This window comes from Anopheles merus, unplaced genomic scaffold (assembly GCF_017562075.2).
Source record: "Anopheles merus strain MAF unplaced genomic scaffold, AmerM5.1 LNR4000047, whole genome shotgun sequence".
NCBI lineage: Eukaryota > Metazoa > Arthropoda > Insecta > Diptera > Culicidae > Anopheles > Anopheles merus.
In genome coordinates this window covers 7,501-26,397 of record NW_024427627.1, presented here as the reverse complement: position 1 = coordinate 26,397, position 18,897 = coordinate 7,501, and the positions used below count along the sequence as shown (strand labels likewise).

Sequence of the window (18,897 nt, the reverse complement as noted above, 5' to 3'; positions counted from 1 at the left end):
TAAAATATTTACACTGCACTTCTAACAGCAGTAACAACCACAAGTGATATACCGATTAGTGGTGAGTCATACGATTAATTTCACGACCCGACCCGGAGTCGGGTGCGAGCCAGTCGGAATCGGAATCGGAATGAAATCCGACCCGTGGGTGCAACGAGTTCGGGTCGACCCGAATGATGAGTAGGTGCGAGAGAGCATAAGAGATTCCGACCCGTTGGTGCAGCAAGTTCGGGTCGGGTCGGGTCAGATTGAACCTATCTTGACACGACCCGACCCGAACTCGCTGCACCAGCGGGTCGGAATGAGCCCACCTTGGCCCCACCCGACCCGAACTCGTTGCACCAATGGGTCAGAGTCACTTATGCTTTTTTGCACCTACCGGAGTCGTTGTACCTACTGAACCTACTTGTACTTTTCGGGTCGACCCGAACAACTCCGGGTCGCTTACGGATGGCTCAGACCCGATAGGTTCGGGTCGACTCGCCCATCACTATTACCGATGCGTTTATTTTGAATGGTTACTCGCAACATTTTTATAATTTAGCTTCATGCAAATAGTAAAATTAGCTATGTTCAAGTAGACTGGACCAAGTGTAACAAGACATCATGTACCGGGTTTCTCTTAGCATGTGTGATGGGAGATGTGTAACCAGACCAACCAATCCTCTTGTTGTCCTACAAAGAAGAATAAAAATATTAATTCCATAATCACAATTGAATCTGCACACACGCGCAGAGCTCGCATATCAAAATATAATATCAATCAACAATGTGAAGGTAGTGGCGGCTTCAACGATAATCGGACTAGTTACCGCTTAAGGCTCCCGGCACCCTAAATCCTTTACTGTGTGAAGTAGCATATTACACTTCTTGGTCGCTTCGTATATCATGTTTATTACGTGCCTCGTGAGCAAAGCGCGATTTTTAGCCAAATGACTGAAACCAACAAGCGTCCGATTGAGCGGTCAGCACGGTTACATCAATACGTCTAGATGACGGATTGACTTGTAAACATTGGGTTTAATGCACACCTGATACCCACCTGATTCCCCATCAAGCGCTGAACTGGCCAGAGTCAGTTATATTATCAGTCACCTAATGCTGCTGATGTCATTGTATGATTAGTCCATTGTCCGATCAGCTGGTTCACTGCCCGCCCGGTCCGGCAACCATAGTGGCTTTCCGCACTTGCTCCTGCACTCAGTCGTTGCTCCTCAGATAACCATGTTATGTTATAGAATCGACGTTAATCGTTCGATCGTGGGCCATTCATTGAAATCCAACATTCACTTTGTAGAACCAGCATACGCGTTTGAAAACTTTGCCCGCTGCATTATTTCTCACAGTCGCCTTAGCAGCTGATTGTTGTAAAAGAAGAATTACGGCAAAGCTGTAAGGATCGACCATATACCGGGTCTCTATGATCGGCTATGCTGAGCTAAAATATAAAATTATATTCACTGTGGGATATGTTTTAGTTTATTGAAGAAGTACGCAAAAGTTTTGTCTTCCGTTAACTTATCTCTGTTGTTGATGCTAAGCATCAGCTGATTGGCGGCGATTTTGACAGACAAATTGTAAACAAGATATTCAAAATGGTGAGCTGTTCAAGAGCTCTGTCGTAACCTGTATAGAGTCTAATAACCTTGGGATAAACTCGTTCAATCCCCTACTGTCATCCCCTACAGCGACTTTTTTTCTTGCTGTCAAATTAATGCTCACGTTCTCCAACCTTGTCTAGCACGGGGAGGACTTGCGATTTCTGGTACAACTGTTTGCGTAGCGAAATCGGAAATTTGCTGCACCATCGGATACATTCACCAGTGTACTGTGCTTGGCCACTGGCCCCTGAAACCTACGGCGAATACGAAGCTGTAGGTGCAAGGCACGTATTACAGCGTTTGCTGGAGCCATCGAAAAGCGACGATGACGGTGCAGTGAGCTGCTACAAAAGGTAACTACGAAGTGTTCCGCGATAGAGCCTCTATTTCTCTGCCACACAATCTGCTAACAGCGGTTGTGCGTTTTATCTTTGCAGACGTTTAGGTACAACGGTACAACTTGGGGGAAACCGCTCCTCGATTCCGCCAGAATATTCCCCCCGTCGGGATTATTGGTAGTGGCTGTGTACAGCTTCCACCGCCGCATATCATCCCCGTGCGGAAGACAAGCAAATCTCACTCACCCACTCACTAGCTATGTCTCGTGGACCCGGTCCGATCCCCCATCGGTGGCTGCACTGCCCGCGGAAATCGGACTCGATCATAGCAGATCGCTTCATAGCGTTTAAGACGCCGCTCAAGCGCGACTTTCAGTCGCAGATGCCCGTCCAGTGCTCCTTCGCACCGTCGATGCTGTTCGATCTGATGAAGCGACAGAAGCGACGCATCGGACTGTGGATTGATCTGACCAACACCAACCGTTTTTACGATAAGAACGAGATCGAGGACGCCGGCGCTACATACATAAAGCTGAAGTGTCGTGGCCACGGCGAAACACCGTCCGTCGAGCATGTGCGATCGTTCATTGAGATTGTGGAGGAGTTCATACAGGAGCATCCGTTGGACGTGATTGGCGTTCACTGCACGCATGGATTCAACCGGACCGGTTTCCTGATCGTTTCGTACATGGTCGAACGACTGGACTGTGCGGTCGATGCGGCCGTGATGGCATTCGCCCAGGCCCGCCCGCCGGGCATCTACAAGGGCGACTACCTGAAGGAACTGTTTGCCCGCTACGGGGACGTGGAGGATGCGCCGCCTCCGCCGGAACTGCCGGCCTGGTGCTTGGAGTATGACGATGGCGACCAGCCGAACAATGGTGCGCACCAGCTGGTGGAGCAGGATGACGATGACGACGGTGGAGGTGGTGAGGAAAGCAGGCCGCGCGGTTCGAAGCGATCACAGGAAGGCGAAGGGGCGCCGCAGACGCCAAAGCGCTTCAAGCGAGCCTCGTACAACCCGAACGCAGTCTTCATGGAGGACGTGCCGGGCGTGACGTTGGTGCGGGACGAAGCCCTGATTGCCAAGCTGCAGGAGCGAGTGCGCGAGATGTGCGGCAGCAAGCTGCAGGGCTTTGCCGGCGCGCAGCCCGTCTCGATGGACATGCACAACATACGCTACCTCAAGGAGATGCCGTACCGGGTGTCCTGGAAGGCGGACGGCACCCGCTACATGATGCTGATCCATCGCGAGGGCGAGATTTACTTCCTCGACCGAGACAACTCGGTGTTCAAGGCGGAGGGTATCCGGTTCCCCACCCTGAAGGACACGTCCGTCCACATCACCGACACGCTTGTCGACGGAGAGATGGTGCTGGACAATTACGGCGAGGGGAAGAAAATCCCCCGATATCTCGTGTACGATGTGATCTACCTGCACAATCGGGAGGTGCGCAAGCAGCGGTTCTTCCCCGATCGGTTGGGGCTGATCGATCGTGAAATCATACAGCCGCGCACCAACGCTATGCGGCAGGGCAGGCTGGACCGGGAGAGCGAACCGTTCGGCGTGCGGTTGAAACAGTTCTGGGACATTATGCAGTCGCGGGCACTGCTCGGGCCAAAGTTCACCAAAGGGCTGGGCCACGAGCCGGACGGGCTGATCTTTCAGCCCTCGATCGATCCGTACGAGTCGGGCGTCTGCCCGCGTGTACTTAAGTGGAAACCGCATCACATGAACTCGATCGACTTTCGGCTGGTGATAAAGGAGGAAACGGGGCAGGGCATGCTGCCGACCAAGAAGGGGCTGCTGTACGTCGGCGGCATGGAGCACAGCTACGGCGAGATCAAGCTGACGAAGGAGCTGCGCAAGCTGAACAACAAGATCATCGAGTGCAAGTTCGAAAATGGCTGGGTGCTGATGCGCGAGCGCACGGACAAGTCGTTCCCCAACAGCTACGAAACGGCCAAGAACGTGTGGGAAAGCATCCGCAATCCCGTCACCGAGGATCGGCTGCTGACCCTGATCGCAAAGGACGGGTTTCGATCGGATGCCGAGCTGATGCCGCCACCCCGGCCACACTGAGCCACTGCGGGGGGAATGGACTGAACGGAGAGCGGCCCCCGATGCGTGACCAATTTGCTATTTTACTGGTTGTAGTAAGATTGGAAGTATTTGACATGTTTTATTTTTAAACCAACCACAATTTTTGTTTTCTCTCTTGAGCGCCTTGCCTGGGGCCCTTTACGTTCGAACGCTTCCGGGCTGCTAGCTCGAAAATCCGCTCCGCGTAGCGAACAACCTTCCTCATGCTGCGTTTCATCTTCTCATCTGCTGGTACTGCAATACCACGCAACCTCGCTGGATTACCATGGATACGGACTGGTCACTCGTTTTCTACCAGTAACGATTCCTCCTGTCTTTGCATTGTATCGAGCTTGACAGAACGCGCAAACACAGGCGCCTAGAGCTGTGTAAGAAGCTACGTTGGTACGGTGGTTTGGGCCGAGTCGCGAAGGGAAGGGCAGAAAGTGACGACATTATATTTGATTATGGAACCATTAATCCATACATTGTAAGGCAATGCGGATTCGTTTCGAAGCGAAAGCTTAGTTTATAAGGTAGCATAACTTGACCGAAGCATTTTCGGTCGGAAGTAACTCTTTGGATCACGAAAGTCGAAAAGGATGAAAGACAGCGGCAGTAGCCAGAAGCGAGAAATGGAGAGATTGTGCAGAACACATCTATATAGTTAAATAAATTCCCGCAAGACATCGTTTAAAAACAAAACCACCCGCCCGCTGATGACTCCCTTTGCGCTTTGGTGAGATTGAGAAAAAAAAACGAAAGCAAACACACACACAGCCTCTTACTTTGAGTACAGTTTATTAACAGTTAGATTTGAATTTCGACCGACTAAAACATAATTAAAAATTATCACCAGATTGTTCGATAGAATGTTTCTTGCGTGCTTTGCCCGGCAAACGGTTTCCTTTTTCCTGTTCTTGTGTATGCGTGTGTGTGTCTGTGCGCGTGTGTAAGTGGATTTTTTGTTTATTTAACTTTCACGCGATCATGCGATTTAAACAAAATGTGTACTATTCTGGACAACAATGTTGTCTAATTGCATGAAAACTGCAAAGCTGTTGTTGTGGAGTCCGCCTCTAGCTTATCTTTCTGCCAAATTGGACAAACTTACACACACACACACACACGCACATACACAAACATATTTAGACGTACATAAAACACACCAAGAATTAAGGTTTCTTATGCAACCCCATTCGCACGTTTTCTTTAAACTTCCCTATGCTTATAAGTACGAAGAAATGGGTGGAAGTATATTGGGATGGGAGGGAAGGACGACGACTAAACAAACAATTCCTCGTTCCTGTTTTTTTGTTTTGTTTTTGTACAACACCGCACACTTGCTTACATTTGCGATACGTTTACTAATCGGTAAAATTGAATAATTTAACTACAAACAGGGTTTTTTTGTTTAAGTTTTAATTTCTTCCACATTTTGTGTGTATGTGTGTTTATGTTAGTATTTCGCGATCGTGCACCGCAGAGTGCAAGCTTGCAATTGTTTGCAGTAAACTAGCTTAGTTTATTTTACTAAAATCGGCTTCGATCTTTTGCTCCCATCTCGTACATCATCACACACTCACACACACTCAGAGACAGAGAGAATAAAAATTACGACCGTAAAAGGGCATGGGTTTTGGGGAGGAGGAGGAGGAGGAGCAGAAGCAGGAGTAGGAGTAAGGTTTGCAGCGGTTATATACGCACCGCATAAGTACAACGTTGCGAAGCGATTATGTGTATGCACGAAGTAGGCTAGCTTCAGATTGGAGGGGTGGTAAGAGGGCAGGGTGAGGAAAGGATACACTACACAGTATACCACGCAGGCAGTCGCATGGAGTCGTTGTAGCACGTGGGAGACATGACCCAGTACGCAGAGCGATTGGGCGAAACGCGTCGCATGCCAATTGCAAACCAATCACACGTGTGTAAATATCACAATTCTTTTATTACTCACTTTAATTAATGTATGTGCGGGCTTGCACTGTTTGCGCTCACGTTCGTATGGTTAATGTGTGTGTGTTTTGTATTCTCTGTATATAGATATATGTTTGTATATATATTTGTTTCATATATATGTTTCTTTTAAATATGCACACCATCAATGAAGCGATGATGCGGGAGTTTAATTTTCTAACAAAGTAAACGAAATACGCGAGTTGTTTCCCCGCGTAGACGCGTAAGCAGCACCCGTGTTCGATTCCCGAATTTCACTATTCGCACGTTCTGGAATGCTCTGTTCAGACGGAACGGGGGTTGTGCCAATCTTTTCTATCTACTCTATGCGCAAATACGGCCGTAATGTATCGCAGAACGTACGGTAAGCACATCAAGTCAGATGTGGAACTAAACCCAAAGACAAACAAACTAGGGCAAAACCGGACCGTGTACGATGTTAATCGAACGACTTTTTTTCCTTTCTTCCCTCACCTAAACACTTTACAAATGTAAAGAAACAATGGAAAGGAAAGTCCACAATACTGACGTGAAGCGACAGAATAAGAAAAACAGGCTACTGCGTTCGCACGTGGTTGCCTGCTAGGAGCCCGCGGTTTAAAACATCACCACCACGGTGTGTATGTGTATGTGTACAGTGTGGTTTTCTACATGTCTGTGTGTGTAACCCGTAAGCAAGAAGTCCTGAAGTCTGTTCCCTTCAGCTCTGTAGCTACTGTGAGGAGGCGAATCGAAGCCACACGGTTCACCTGTCCCTCGGAAGCGCGCAAAACGGAAACCGAACGCGAACCCTCTACTCCTAAGGTGGCTGCCGCAGGTGTCAGCTTCACCGTGCTCCAAAATGTCCTCTCGGTCGATGGCCGACTCGTTGACCCTTTATCGCTGAGGCCCAGTGCTGCTGTGCAGGGCGACCGCTGCATCGTCGTAGTCCACCTCGGTCTCCTCCAGCTTGGCGGCGCCGCTACAGATGCGACACTTGCAGCACACTATGCAGGGTGCGGCCAGCAGGAGCAGCGGTGACGCCACCAGCAACAGTATGCCGAACCCGGCAAAGATCCCGATCACCTGGGCCCGGTGCCACACGACCGAAGCGCGCGAATGGCCCAGCTTGTTCTTGCACGGGCCCTTATCGTAGTGGCGGAGCAGGAAGTCGTCCTGGAATGGGATTGGGGCGAGAGAGAGAGGTGTTAGTGGCGCTGATGCACAACGACAAGCTGCAGAACACTTACGTCCAGACTGGCGAGACAGTACCAGCAGAAGACGTGCTTGCACCGTTTGCACATCATCTGCGCGCAGCCCTCGTCCTTCTCGATCGGCACGGTGCACATCGGGCAGCACTTGATGAGATCATTGTCGAACGGGATGCCCAACGCGTCCGTTTGGCCATCCACCGCGAGGCGGCGCGAATTTTCCTCGCACGACATCGTTGGATGCCACTGCACAATGAAAGAAAGAAAGAGAGAGACACCGAAGAGAAAGCGTTAGTTTTTATGTATTTGTTCATTTATTGATATGACTAGTAAGCTTTTACTGATCCTGGATCTAAAGATAAACCCATGCCAGCCATGCAATTGATCTCATTAACCCATCAACCCACAAAAGTCCTCGAACTTTTCCTGAACTTATCCGCTCTTGAAACGGCTCCATAGCTCATCTCAAACTTCAAACTGATCTTAACCCCACACCGATCCAGGAACTAAACCTGAACTTATATCAGTCTGGCAACTGATCCTACATCCATAAAATCTCTGGAGCCCATCTGGAACAGATTCCTCACCAATACCAACGCCTGACTCGTGGAGCTGATCATGAACTCATACTCATACCAGGAACTTATCCAAAACACATACCCATCCTGGAACGCATCCAGAACCCGTACTAGTCATAAAGCTAATCCTAAACCCATGCAGCTCGTTGAGCTTATACAAAACTCAAACAGATCCTGGAACTGCTCAACAACTTCATGATTCACACAAAGATTCATGATTCTGTAAAGATACACAAATCTTCAAAGATTCATGAATCTTCAAAAAATCATGATTCTCAAAATATTTATGATTTTAAGGGATTTATGAATCTTAATTCATATATCACTTGGGATTCATGAATATTTAGAGATGTATGATCCCCAAAATATTGAATTTGCCCAATCCCACATACAACTTGCCCGTTGTCGGTTCAACTGCGTGGTACTTTCCAACAAGACTCATAAGCCTGAATTGGATGGCATGACCACGTAGGTTACACAAGAAAAAGAAGAATCATAAAAAGTTTAAGCTTTATAAATTTTAGAAATTTATGAATCCTTACAGTTTAATGAATCCCTAGAGATTCGAAAATCTTTCTAGATATAAAAAACTTTTGAGATTCATAAATCTTCTCAGATTCTTTTGAGAATCTTTGAGATTCATGAATCTTTCCTATCGGGATTCAGATTAATTGAATCATTCCAAAGATTCATTCAGATTCATGAATCTGAATCTGAATTACCCAACACTAATTCGGGATGTTAGTGTCGGTGGGATACCTCTACCCACTACCTTCCAGAGTCGGTTCCGAAATTATTGGAGTCAGATTTTTGCCAACTTTACCCATCACTTATTCACCACACCCTGGACTGATAGTCCTCAGACAACGCTATCGAGTGAATAGTTTTGTCACGATTATATGTGATCAACTAAATGTTTCTGGGAATAGTCTAACAAGTCCAACACAGAACTATCTAATAAGTGCGATTTCATACGCGTCAGAATATGACTGAGTGTCAGGAGTAATTAAGCGTAAAGCGGTAAGGGCTGGAAATCATCCGTCAATTTTAAAACAACTCATTGCAACGCATTACAAAATGGGGCAATTTTCTTATTTAGTGTAGTTGGGGTATGGAATTTTCTCCGTGTTCAATTTTAAATAGTTCGTTCAAATTGTGAAAGGTGAAAACCCAAACTTACCGCCTTCTTACAACCGGAACAGAAGTCCTCCCGACACGTGGGACAGTGCACGGCGCACGGCGACGGCATGCTGGAGGACGATGGCGACAGTGGCACGATACGGTCGGAGCAGATCGAGGAGCCTGTTTGGTTTGCTCCGGCCTGGTCGCCTGCCTGCTGCTCCCTCGGCCCAACGAGACAGATCGTTTCGCAGCCCGCTTTCGGGCACCAGGTTCGGAACCGGTCCAGTTCTACCTCTGTGAAAGAGAAGGAGTACAAACGCTTTAGTATGTCGTACAGAAAAGAAAAGCTTTTTTTGTGTGCGTCCCCAAATAAATGTAACACGCCGGCAGCTAATAAACCTCACAGTAGCAGCGGACCGGAAAGCGAAGCTTAACATGCTAATCCCTTTTCGGGAAACGTTGAAGCTTCCGGTGGGAATGCCTCGTACGCCGTTTATGCGAGAGCGAATTGATGAACCTTCATAAATCAAAGCTCCTGCTGGGGGGACGGTTGTACATTTGCTGCTGATTTGTATAAATTATTCATCCCATTTGCTGGTGCTGGTGCTTTGCTGATGCTGCTACTACCGTGCAAACTGCTCGTCATTGTCGTACGCGATTAGTGAGACCATAGCCTGAACGCGTTGGTGGACACGTCCGGCTGCACGAATGTGAACGGACGTCGGGCCGTTTGCCGCAGATTGATTTATCATTTCTGGATGAAATAATTCATCGATAGGGCGATGCTTTTCCATGCACTTATCATGGAAGGGTGGCGTGATCGTTTGTTTGTGTTTCTTAATACACAACGTCAATGCCATGCGTTTCATTTAGCTTAGTTTGAATGTGGGAAGCAATACCTAAATCAAACTCTTGACCGATTCAATCGCAAGAATACAGTGTCATTTACTTAAACGTGATTGTAATCCGTTCGTCAGATATTATTTAACACTGACTTTATCAAAAGAACCAAATTTAATGGACACTTAAACTGCTCAAACTATTTCATTCATTCCACGCCGTTGTGCTCACATTCAATGCTGAATACGTTTCCACATAAGACACCTCAACACTTTCACGCTAACCACCCGGGCGGGCTGGGAGAAGAAGCTTGATTTGGAATTTTCGCTCATCGCAAGAAGAACTTTCTCGCCACGAATCCTAACCGGTTGTAATAACTGCATTTTGTACTTTCGCGGTTTACAGCCGTCGAGTGAGAAAGATGGGAGCGTTTGGCGTGCAGACGTGAAACTGGTGACAAATGCATCTCGTGTCGCCGTTCGATGTCGCTTTAAACAGATTTAAGTTGATTCAGACTAATAATGGTGGTGAAGGGTAGCAGGCATAGCGATTCTGGTTAAATTGGTTTAAATTGTTGGAAATTGTTGTTTGTTTAGCAGAAGGGAAAATGGAAAATTCTGATTCATTGTTAATTTGTTCTTGGACAGAACAACTCTTTTGTGATAATTTTTAAAATTTATAAAGTTGAAAGATGCATTCAATCTGCACAAAATGCATGCTTGCACATACATTAAATATATATACTACAACGAATCTCATTGAACTGCATATATACCTTCCCAGCAACAACAGTGCAGATTGCTCAGTCATTTATCGTCTGCTAAACGAAGTCTTTTTAGATTCCTTTTAGTTTGAGAGCTTAAACCGTCTAGAACCCGTATAGTGGACGTTTAGTGGATTTATGGCACTTGGACAGGTCCATTTTGCCCCGCTTTCCCAATATGTTAATGAGTGTTGCTAGTGCGTTTTTGTTTAACTATTTGCTCAACAAGGCGAGAGTTTCTCCTGATAACTGCTGTCACTTGGATAACTTCCACATGACTACATACGTATTCTGCAAGGTCTTGTTGTAGATTTGATGTCAATGAATTAATCGCAATATTTAATCAAATATTTGCGCCGAAATATTACCCACACAAATTTTACAATAATAGTGAAACTGGCTTATTTCTGAAAAAAAAGTCTAGCAGGAAATGTATATCTACCGAGCAACAAAACTATCTTGGACACAAACCAAAATAGATCGTTCTAAACATGAGGCTTCTAAACACGACAACGATAGTGAACTACAAATATCTTCCCGATACTTATAATGATAACAATGATCGTATATTTCATTTCTATCAGCATATTTCTGGTACTGGAACCAAATATTTCACTTTTCATACAAACGAATCATACGAAAAAAAAACCTTCCGCATAACGATTTTTTCCCTTTTTCTCACGAGTGAGTCACTGGGACTAATTAAACTAGTTATGAGGGGTTCTACTGTATTTTTCAAAATTTACAATCGCTTCAGTTTGTTTTCTCTTATTTTTTTATATTTTTTTTAATCAAATTCAAGTTAAACATAAACTTTCCTGGTGTTTAAATTACTCGTGAACTGGGTTGATAATCATTTTCGTGCTAAAAGCTATAAAAAACCACAATGAACGATCAGAAAACAAAAATAGAATCAAAAATGTTACACCAAATCCCGATCACCAATGCATACGAATATCGATAATAGGGATTAATTTTAGCAGCTAAACCTCTAGACCTCTTTTATCTAAATTTAATTAAATTTTCCTATTTGTTTTCTATTGCAGTTCTTTTAAATCTATCATACGATATTTCTTGTAATCAAGAAATAAAGACTTAGATTTCATTAAAACTTGATTTAAAAAAATAATAAATTTCATGTCTGAGTTGAAAAGTAATATATAAAAGGCTTACGTGTATTTTTTACCAACTCACCTCTATTCAGTCGATAACGGTGGTGCTTCTCCACCAGGGAAGATGACGCTAGCGCCGTTATTTCCGCGATCGTTATGATACCCTGCGCGGGACACATCGCATCCGGACAGGACACCTCGTACGCACCTTCGGAAATTTCAAACTCGATGTAGGCCGTCATGCACTGTTGGGAATGGAGAGATGAAATGATCGAACAATTAAATTAAATTATGCTGTAAACGACGAACTTAACATTTAAAATCCAAACGAATGTAGTACAATCGTGATGAAGAAATAACACAGAGCTCGAGTGGCAAAATGGCTTGCACAAAGCACAAGTTTGCCTCGCTGTTCCCATTTTCCCTTCGGACAAAAATGCAATTAATTAAACCAATCACTTGCAACGGCAGTCAGTTGTTTCCACGTGAGGGTCAACCAATTATTTTAATTTTTCGTCACAATCCAAAAATTTCTTCACCATTTTACCATTTCCGTCCTGCGTGGCAAAGGTCACTGTGTTAAAAGCGGCACATACATAACAGAAGGGTTTATTATCTTTTTTTGTGTCGCTCATCTGGAGTTTTTTCATTAAAACTGTGCTTTCCAAGGCGTCAGTTTGCTGTCTTTTCATGGCCATTGAATTAGGGACTGATGTCTTAACTTAATACATCGTAATTGGTGCTAAATGTAGTTGTGTCGTTTAATGTCCCGCTATCGTTACATTTTAAAACTTATTAAAACAAATTCAATTCAAAGTAAAGCTCGGACGCTGAAAAAACGGTTGCAAATATAAAACAAATAAAACATTAGTGGCCGAGGAGGAGGCCGTGTATTGCAGTACGGGAGAGACTAATAATCCGTCACAAAAGTATCATTACACCACGATAGCAGTGATTACGAAATGATAATTGATGCTTCATGACTCTGGTCCTGCCCACCATCCCATCCCGCTGCATGATGCAAATGTTCCACCATCCTCTCACTAACGTACAATTAAATCCATTGTATTTCCTGACCGATCGATTTCACACATCTGTGCATGCAGTTGGGCCACGCGTTAGTTGCAACCGATGTTAGTGTGATGTGTATTGCAAACCGATTGAAACCGTGTCCATATAACCGACATTTTGTCATTTATCGAACGTTCATCAGCTAGTTCGACGCTGTGAACGGTAATTCTCCTCCTCCGTGTTCTGATGCTTATCAAGCGCAGCAAGTCCGTCTTAAAACGGTCCGACATGAAGCGATGGGCTGTACAATAATAATGTTTCGCGTGTCCAACGGCGATGTTGTAATCGATCTCCCGCCCGGTAATTGTTACTCAAGTTCCGATTTGGAACCGGCCCATGACGAACCGGACATACCGAGACCGCGAGATTCTAGCCGTAAGATAACGAGCGAGAAGCGTGCGCCCTCGTTCTAAGCCTACCCCCAAGCCTGCCCGGCGATCGTGTGCTTTTGTGCATCTGAAATTGCAAAACGATCAACACCCACTAAAAGTCGCTCGTTTCGCTTGGCCATATGATCGGTCGGTCGTTGAAAGGAACAATTGCCAGTTTAGCGTAACATTTAGCTCTATTGGTGTCCGTTTTTCTGCTGGCCCGCTACCGTCACGATCAATCAAATTGGTACAGATAAGCTGCACTCATAAAGCGTCAAGAAGCTTGTTGCAAACCAGCTAATTGCCAGTGGGTCAATCAGATTACAAATTGGGTATGAGTTGTGCTTAACCTTCTTCGAGAGGCATTACTCTTGAACGGTCAAGTGTACAAAACCACTTGATCTCTCCTCTTGAAATTGGTGTTTCTCTTAATGCTAAGTTCTTTTTTTTTAAGTAAGCTTCAATCCAACGAAGTCAAAACACTTGTAGCCTCTTTTTGTACTCATTCGATTTTTTTTTTTCTTTTAATAGTATCACTTATCGTTCGATCTGGCGTCGAACGATCGAGAATTTGATCGATGTTTGAAGCGTCCAATTAATTCTAATGATTGCAAAAAAAACGAAAATAAATACAAGAGAACTTATACGTTCTGATACATCTTGAACAAATTATTCAATCCGTAAGCGTGTTGCAAAATACGTAAATATTGAAACATTATTGATCCCAAGAACACGCAGAGCCAGATCAGAAGTATCCGATTCTATTCATTTCTTTATAATATTGCAGCATGTGATGCAATGTCGAAATTACTTTCAACATAAATTCCTTCGTCTACCCTGCCCCTACCCTCTTGATGGATAAACCCACACCCACTCAGTCGGTTTGTTGATTGAATCATTTCCATCCGCTTGAAGTCATCGCGACGAGTATGTACACTTTATCAAGAGTTGCCTTCTCTTTACGGTTTCCGCATTGGCTTAAGAGCAGCCGTTTTGGTGGATTTCGATAATCATCAGCTAGTGCCGCACTGAAACGGGCAAGCCATACTCGGGCAAACCTCACATAAACGACTTCTGCATCGTCAGCATCACATTCGTTTATCGATTAGCGCGACGTCCCAGCCGAGCAGCGACCGACTCGTCCCCACGATGGAAACGGTGAAGAGCTGACTTTAGCTTAGCTTAAAAAGTATCTTACGTAAACAGTGCAAAACTAAACGAACCCAAAAACAACATCCTGTTTGCTGAGAACACAGCGGCTCTAGGCCCGTTGGCAAAAGAGCTTTAATCGAGAAAACGAAACGATAACTACAGTCGCAGCACAGTCATCATCATCACCACCATCTTCGGCACCAAAGGCGATAGTCTGCCGCTCCCGCGGTCGTATTCCGCCGCTGGACCACTTACGAAAATTGTTTAGCTAAGACTCTTGGTAATTCAAAACCGATTGAGCGGTTCACGGCACGGAAGCTGGATCGGGGAAGCGGAAAGCTGCCTGGAATGTGTCGGGTCTCGATATGTGACACCTCAAGAGAAGACAGCGTGTGATATGGATGCTGTGGTACCGTGTAATGTACACAACCTTCTTATCTACTTTCGAGCTTCTGGCCGATGGAAAAAGCACCGTTTAATAATGTCACCGGGATAATCGTGACGTTGGATGGGAAGCGACAAGGCAGCACATTAAATTACAGCGACAGTGTGCTGCTGCGGAGCTTTATTGCAGTCTCCCGAACTGCTAAGAAATACGGTTCACGTTTCGGCATTCCGACTACCAGCGAGTCGGTACGGGTGAATGAATATTCGATTAAACGATCTCACTGTAAAAGGGTGCTTCCGTACTTGGTGCAATTTATTCCAACCATTGGGAAGCTTCTTTACCGATAGCACAAAAAACGAAAGAAGCGAACGAATTCCTGCCTGGCACTGGTGAACAAGCATCGAATTGGAAGAGTACTACCACCTCGTCGTAATTCGAGAATTTATCGGCTGACTCCCGAATGCGCGAGCAAGTATTGGGAGCCGTAAAGCAGCTTCCATTATATCCGCTCAGAATATTAAATGAAATGCAGAGGAGAGGGCTGGGAAAGACGGTCGAATAGTTTTAGCAAACGCGTCGATCATCCCGAACCGCACACCCCAGTCGTGAACAAATGGCGTATGTGAGGGTTGTGTTCAAGTGGATCGTTACTTCCATTGCATTTAATCATCGGTTTAAAGGCAATTCCGGAAGGTATTGATGCTGAATATTTCATTATTGTCATTTAATTAACGATTGATTTCTTTGTAGGGCTTTCAATCGTGAAAGGAATTGAAAAAAAGTGCACTGCATTATAATACGGTATGAACAACATTACGCACACACATTAGGATTCCAAAACATTTTTTAATAAAAAATAAATATAAAATGATATTTAAACCAATAAAAAGAGAGATAACGGTTGTTAAAAGTATTTCTTATAAAATGAAGAAATACTTTTTCTTATAATCTCGAATTGGATTGGAACGGTTTTTTAAATATATATTTACTGACGAAAAATGTAAATAAATAAAGTCGTATTACCATCTTTACACAAAGAAAGAAATAAAAAACGAAAAAACTAAAAAAAAATAGATCAAAAGAACATCAAAAAATCGTTTCATTATTCAATTTTCCATGAAATGTGCAAACCTTACATTCTCGCCACGTGCTTTGCCATGCCACAAGGGTTAACTTTTGCTCACCTCTCAAACTAGCGGTATAAACGCTACCTCTCAAACTGTCAAAGCTGGGCAGCGCGCCAAAACAAACACATTCTGTCAGACGGTTGCTTGTTATTGCGTGCATGTAATCCATCCATTGCGGTAGCGGTTTCCACAACAAATCGACTTAAATCCGGTATTATTCGTGTACAGTTTCGTTAGAATGGATGCGAACGTAAAGTCAAACCTTCCGTGGGTGGAAAAGTATCGTCCGGCCAAACTGAACGACCTTATTTCGCACGAGGAAATCATTGGCACGAGTAAGTATGGGCACCCGGTGGCTACATGCCCGTCCTTGAAACGAACGCGTTGTGCACCCCGGTGTTGCTAGCCTGGCTCGTGGGTTTGGTTGTGTGTTCATTTTCTGCTTATCGTTCAACAGTCAACAAATTCATCAAGGAAGAACAATTGCCACACTTGCTGTTTTACGGACCTCCCGGCACGGGCAAAACTAGCACAATTCTGGCCTGTGCCCGGCAGCTGTACAAACCGCAGTCGTTCGGCTCGATGGTGCTCGAGCTGAACGCATCGGACGACCGGGGCATCAACATCGTTCGGGGACAGATTTTAGATTTTGCATCCACGAGAACAATCTTCAAGGGCGGATACAAGCTGATTATCCTCGATGAGGCGGACGCGATGACGAATGATGCGCAAAACGCACTGAGGCGCATCATCGAAAAGTACACGGAAAATGTGCGCTTCTGCATCATTTGCAACTATCTCAGCAAAATCATTCCGGCCATCCAGTCGCGCTGCACGCGGTTCCGTTTCGCACCGCTGTCGCCGGATCAGATTTTGCCCCGCCTGGAGCACGTCATCGAGGCAGAAGGGTATGTGCGCACTAACGCTCTAACGAACGACGAGCCTTCGTTTTTGCTGTCGCGAGTAGGTGCAGTTTAAAACGTTGCCCTTTTGTCTTGCAGAATCGATGTGACGGACGACGGTAAAAAGGCGCTCATGACACTGGCTGGGGGCGATATGAGAAAAGTGCTGAACGTTCTGCAAAGCACTTGGATGGCGTACAAAAAGTGACGGAGGTGAACGTGTACAATTGCGTCGGGCATCCGCTGAAGGAAGACATCAATAATATAATATTCTGGCTGCTAAACGAGGAGTCGTTCAAGGCGTGCTATGAGAGTATGTGTGCCTATTATTTCTTTTTTTAGCTTTTTTTAGTTTTTTTAGCTTTTGGAATAACTTGTTCTCATTCTTCATGCTGCTCTGTGTTGCAGAAATCCAGCAGCTAAAAACGCAGAAAGGTTTAGCGTTGGAGGACATTCTGACGGAAATTCATTTGGTCGTCAATCGGTTGGAAATACCACCTCGTGTTTCCTCCCAGCTGCTGATCAATCTGGCATCGATCGAGGAACGATTAGCGGATGGGTGTGTGGAGAAACCTCAAATCACAGCGCTGATAGCTGCATTCAGCAAAGTACGAAGTGTAGTTGTGTAGCATTTCCACATTTTCCATTTTACGTTATTCCATATTTAATCAATAATAAAAAACATACCGTCAAGTGAAGAGATTTAAAGTAGTTGTAATTTTCTTCCTATCGTCAATCCGTAAATGGTTAACAATAGCATTAATTATTCCCTTACATAAAGCGCATAAAAGTGTCGGTCTTTTGCTAAACACTATTCATGCAACACAAAGAAACTGCATTATGAAACGCGGATCCCCATACCATCCACTCGGCGGGCTATTTCTTTTTCCCCTTTTTTGCTTCATTTCAGACGTGCAAGGGCGTTGGGCGCTTGTATCCAGGATCCTACGCAGTCTCGAAAGAATGGTACGCGGCGCTGTTGGAAAAAATGTAGGTCATGAATTTCATACCGAAACAGCGCTCTCCCGTATGCCGTACGTTGGCGAGCCAATTCTTAATGTTAAGGCACCATTCACCAGCGCAAGAAGCCGTTTAGAAAATGCCACACATCCGAGTGCTCTCCTGGGCGGTATCTTAAATCACAGTACAGTCACAGCATTACGGTTCGAAAGCAAAACTTTGTTCCACCACAGAGATGAAAGATCAGAGCAAAGAGAGAAAATACGATCAAACGGCCAGTGGGCAAAATCGGGGCAGCGTGAGCGGTGTTCCGGTGAGGTACGGAAAACGGCAAAGAAAGAATTCAAATAAAAAGGAAACTTTTGTGCAAAATCGCTCCACAGCGCTGTGAGTCCTGTGTGCCCCGGAAGGGTAAAGGTAACAACCACTGTCCTATGTAATCTACTTAACAAAAAAAAGGCTGACCCTGGTGAGCGTGTAAGTGAGCTTCATTTAATTTTCTCATTTTTTATACACTTTTGTTGTCGTCTTCGTTTCACCGGCCGAGTGACTGGAGAGGGAATTGCAACTGACCTTCGGGGGGATTTCGTTTAGTTCTAACCTTTTTTTTTAGCTAGCAGCACGTTCTCGCAATACAAACAATTAAAAAAGTTTCAATTACTGAGGTGGTATCAGTAAAGTGGGGAGCAAAACTGTTGAAAAGAGTGCTTTACAGTTTCTATTATCATGTTTTTTCTTGTTTGAGATTGAAACAATTATATTATCTTCTCCTTTGGAGCTTAAAAAGAAAAAAAAAGATTGATAGTATAAGCTTTATCGCCGAAGAAGACTTTAAAATACTTTATAATTCGCACTGATATCCTACAAGAGTCGAACTACATACAGCCTGTCAAGAATTTGCATGAAGATAGATAAGAATAACCACTATGCATACAACACAATGTAAAGTGTAATTTACGCTCTTAAATGGCCGATGGGTCGCTTCATAGCCGCGCTGGAGAAAGAAAACACTACAGCCCTATTCCGCCACAATAGCCGCTGCACACGCCAAACCAAAGCGTACGCTGTTGGGAGCTGCAGATCATTAGAGACTGGAGGGCGCACCCAGCGATGTTGCTGACTGGTGGATTAATTTACACCGGCGGTCGCTCTTGCAGGCATCATCAAGAACGCAGAAACGCAGATACGATGAATGTGGCTGCTGCTGCCGCTTATACACAGATGAGAAACAAACGTCTTGCGTGCTTCAGGCGTGCGATGGAGGCGCATGGCTTCCTATGCATAGTCGCATTGCCATGTGAAACGTACAACACACACACAGCCATTGACACACACGCACACTC

General features: G+C 45.0%; 2 protein-coding genes and 1 pseudogene across 2 annotated transcripts; 2 read left to right on the top strand and 1 right to left on the bottom strand.

The window, feature by feature from the left end:
* The first annotated feature begins 1,723 nt into the window (after positions 1-1,723).
* On the top strand, positions 1,724-4,722 carry LOC121601242 (mRNA-capping enzyme-like). The gene is made up of 2 exons (XM_041930058.1): positions 1,724-1,954; positions 2,039-4,722. Exon 2 carries the CDS (start codon positions 2,199-2,201, stop codon positions 4,020-4,022), a length of 1,824 nt encoding a protein of 607 aa, XP_041785992.1. The 5' UTR covers positions 1,724-1,954; positions 2,039-2,198; the 3' UTR covers positions 4,023-4,722.
* Positions 4,723-5,435: 713 nt separating this feature from the next.
* The window catches only part of LOC121601250, an 18,960-nt pseudogene continuing 5,498 nt past the window's right edge, over positions 5,436-18,897 (bottom strand).
* On the top strand, positions 15,834-17,268 carry LOC121601243 (replication factor C subunit 5-like). The gene is given in 5 exon segments (XM_041930059.1): positions 15,834-16,027; positions 16,150-16,600; positions 16,694-16,791; positions 16,794-16,907; positions 17,003-17,268. Coding segments are annotated over 5 exon segments (981 nt in total). The 5' UTR covers positions 15,834-15,930; the 3' UTR covers positions 17,224-17,268.

Excerpts from the sequence above, each read along its gene's own strand:
- LOC121601242 (XM_041930058.1), top strand. The coding sequence starts at position 2,199 with ATGTCTCGTGGACCCGGTCCGATCCCCCATCGGTGGCTGCACTGCCCG.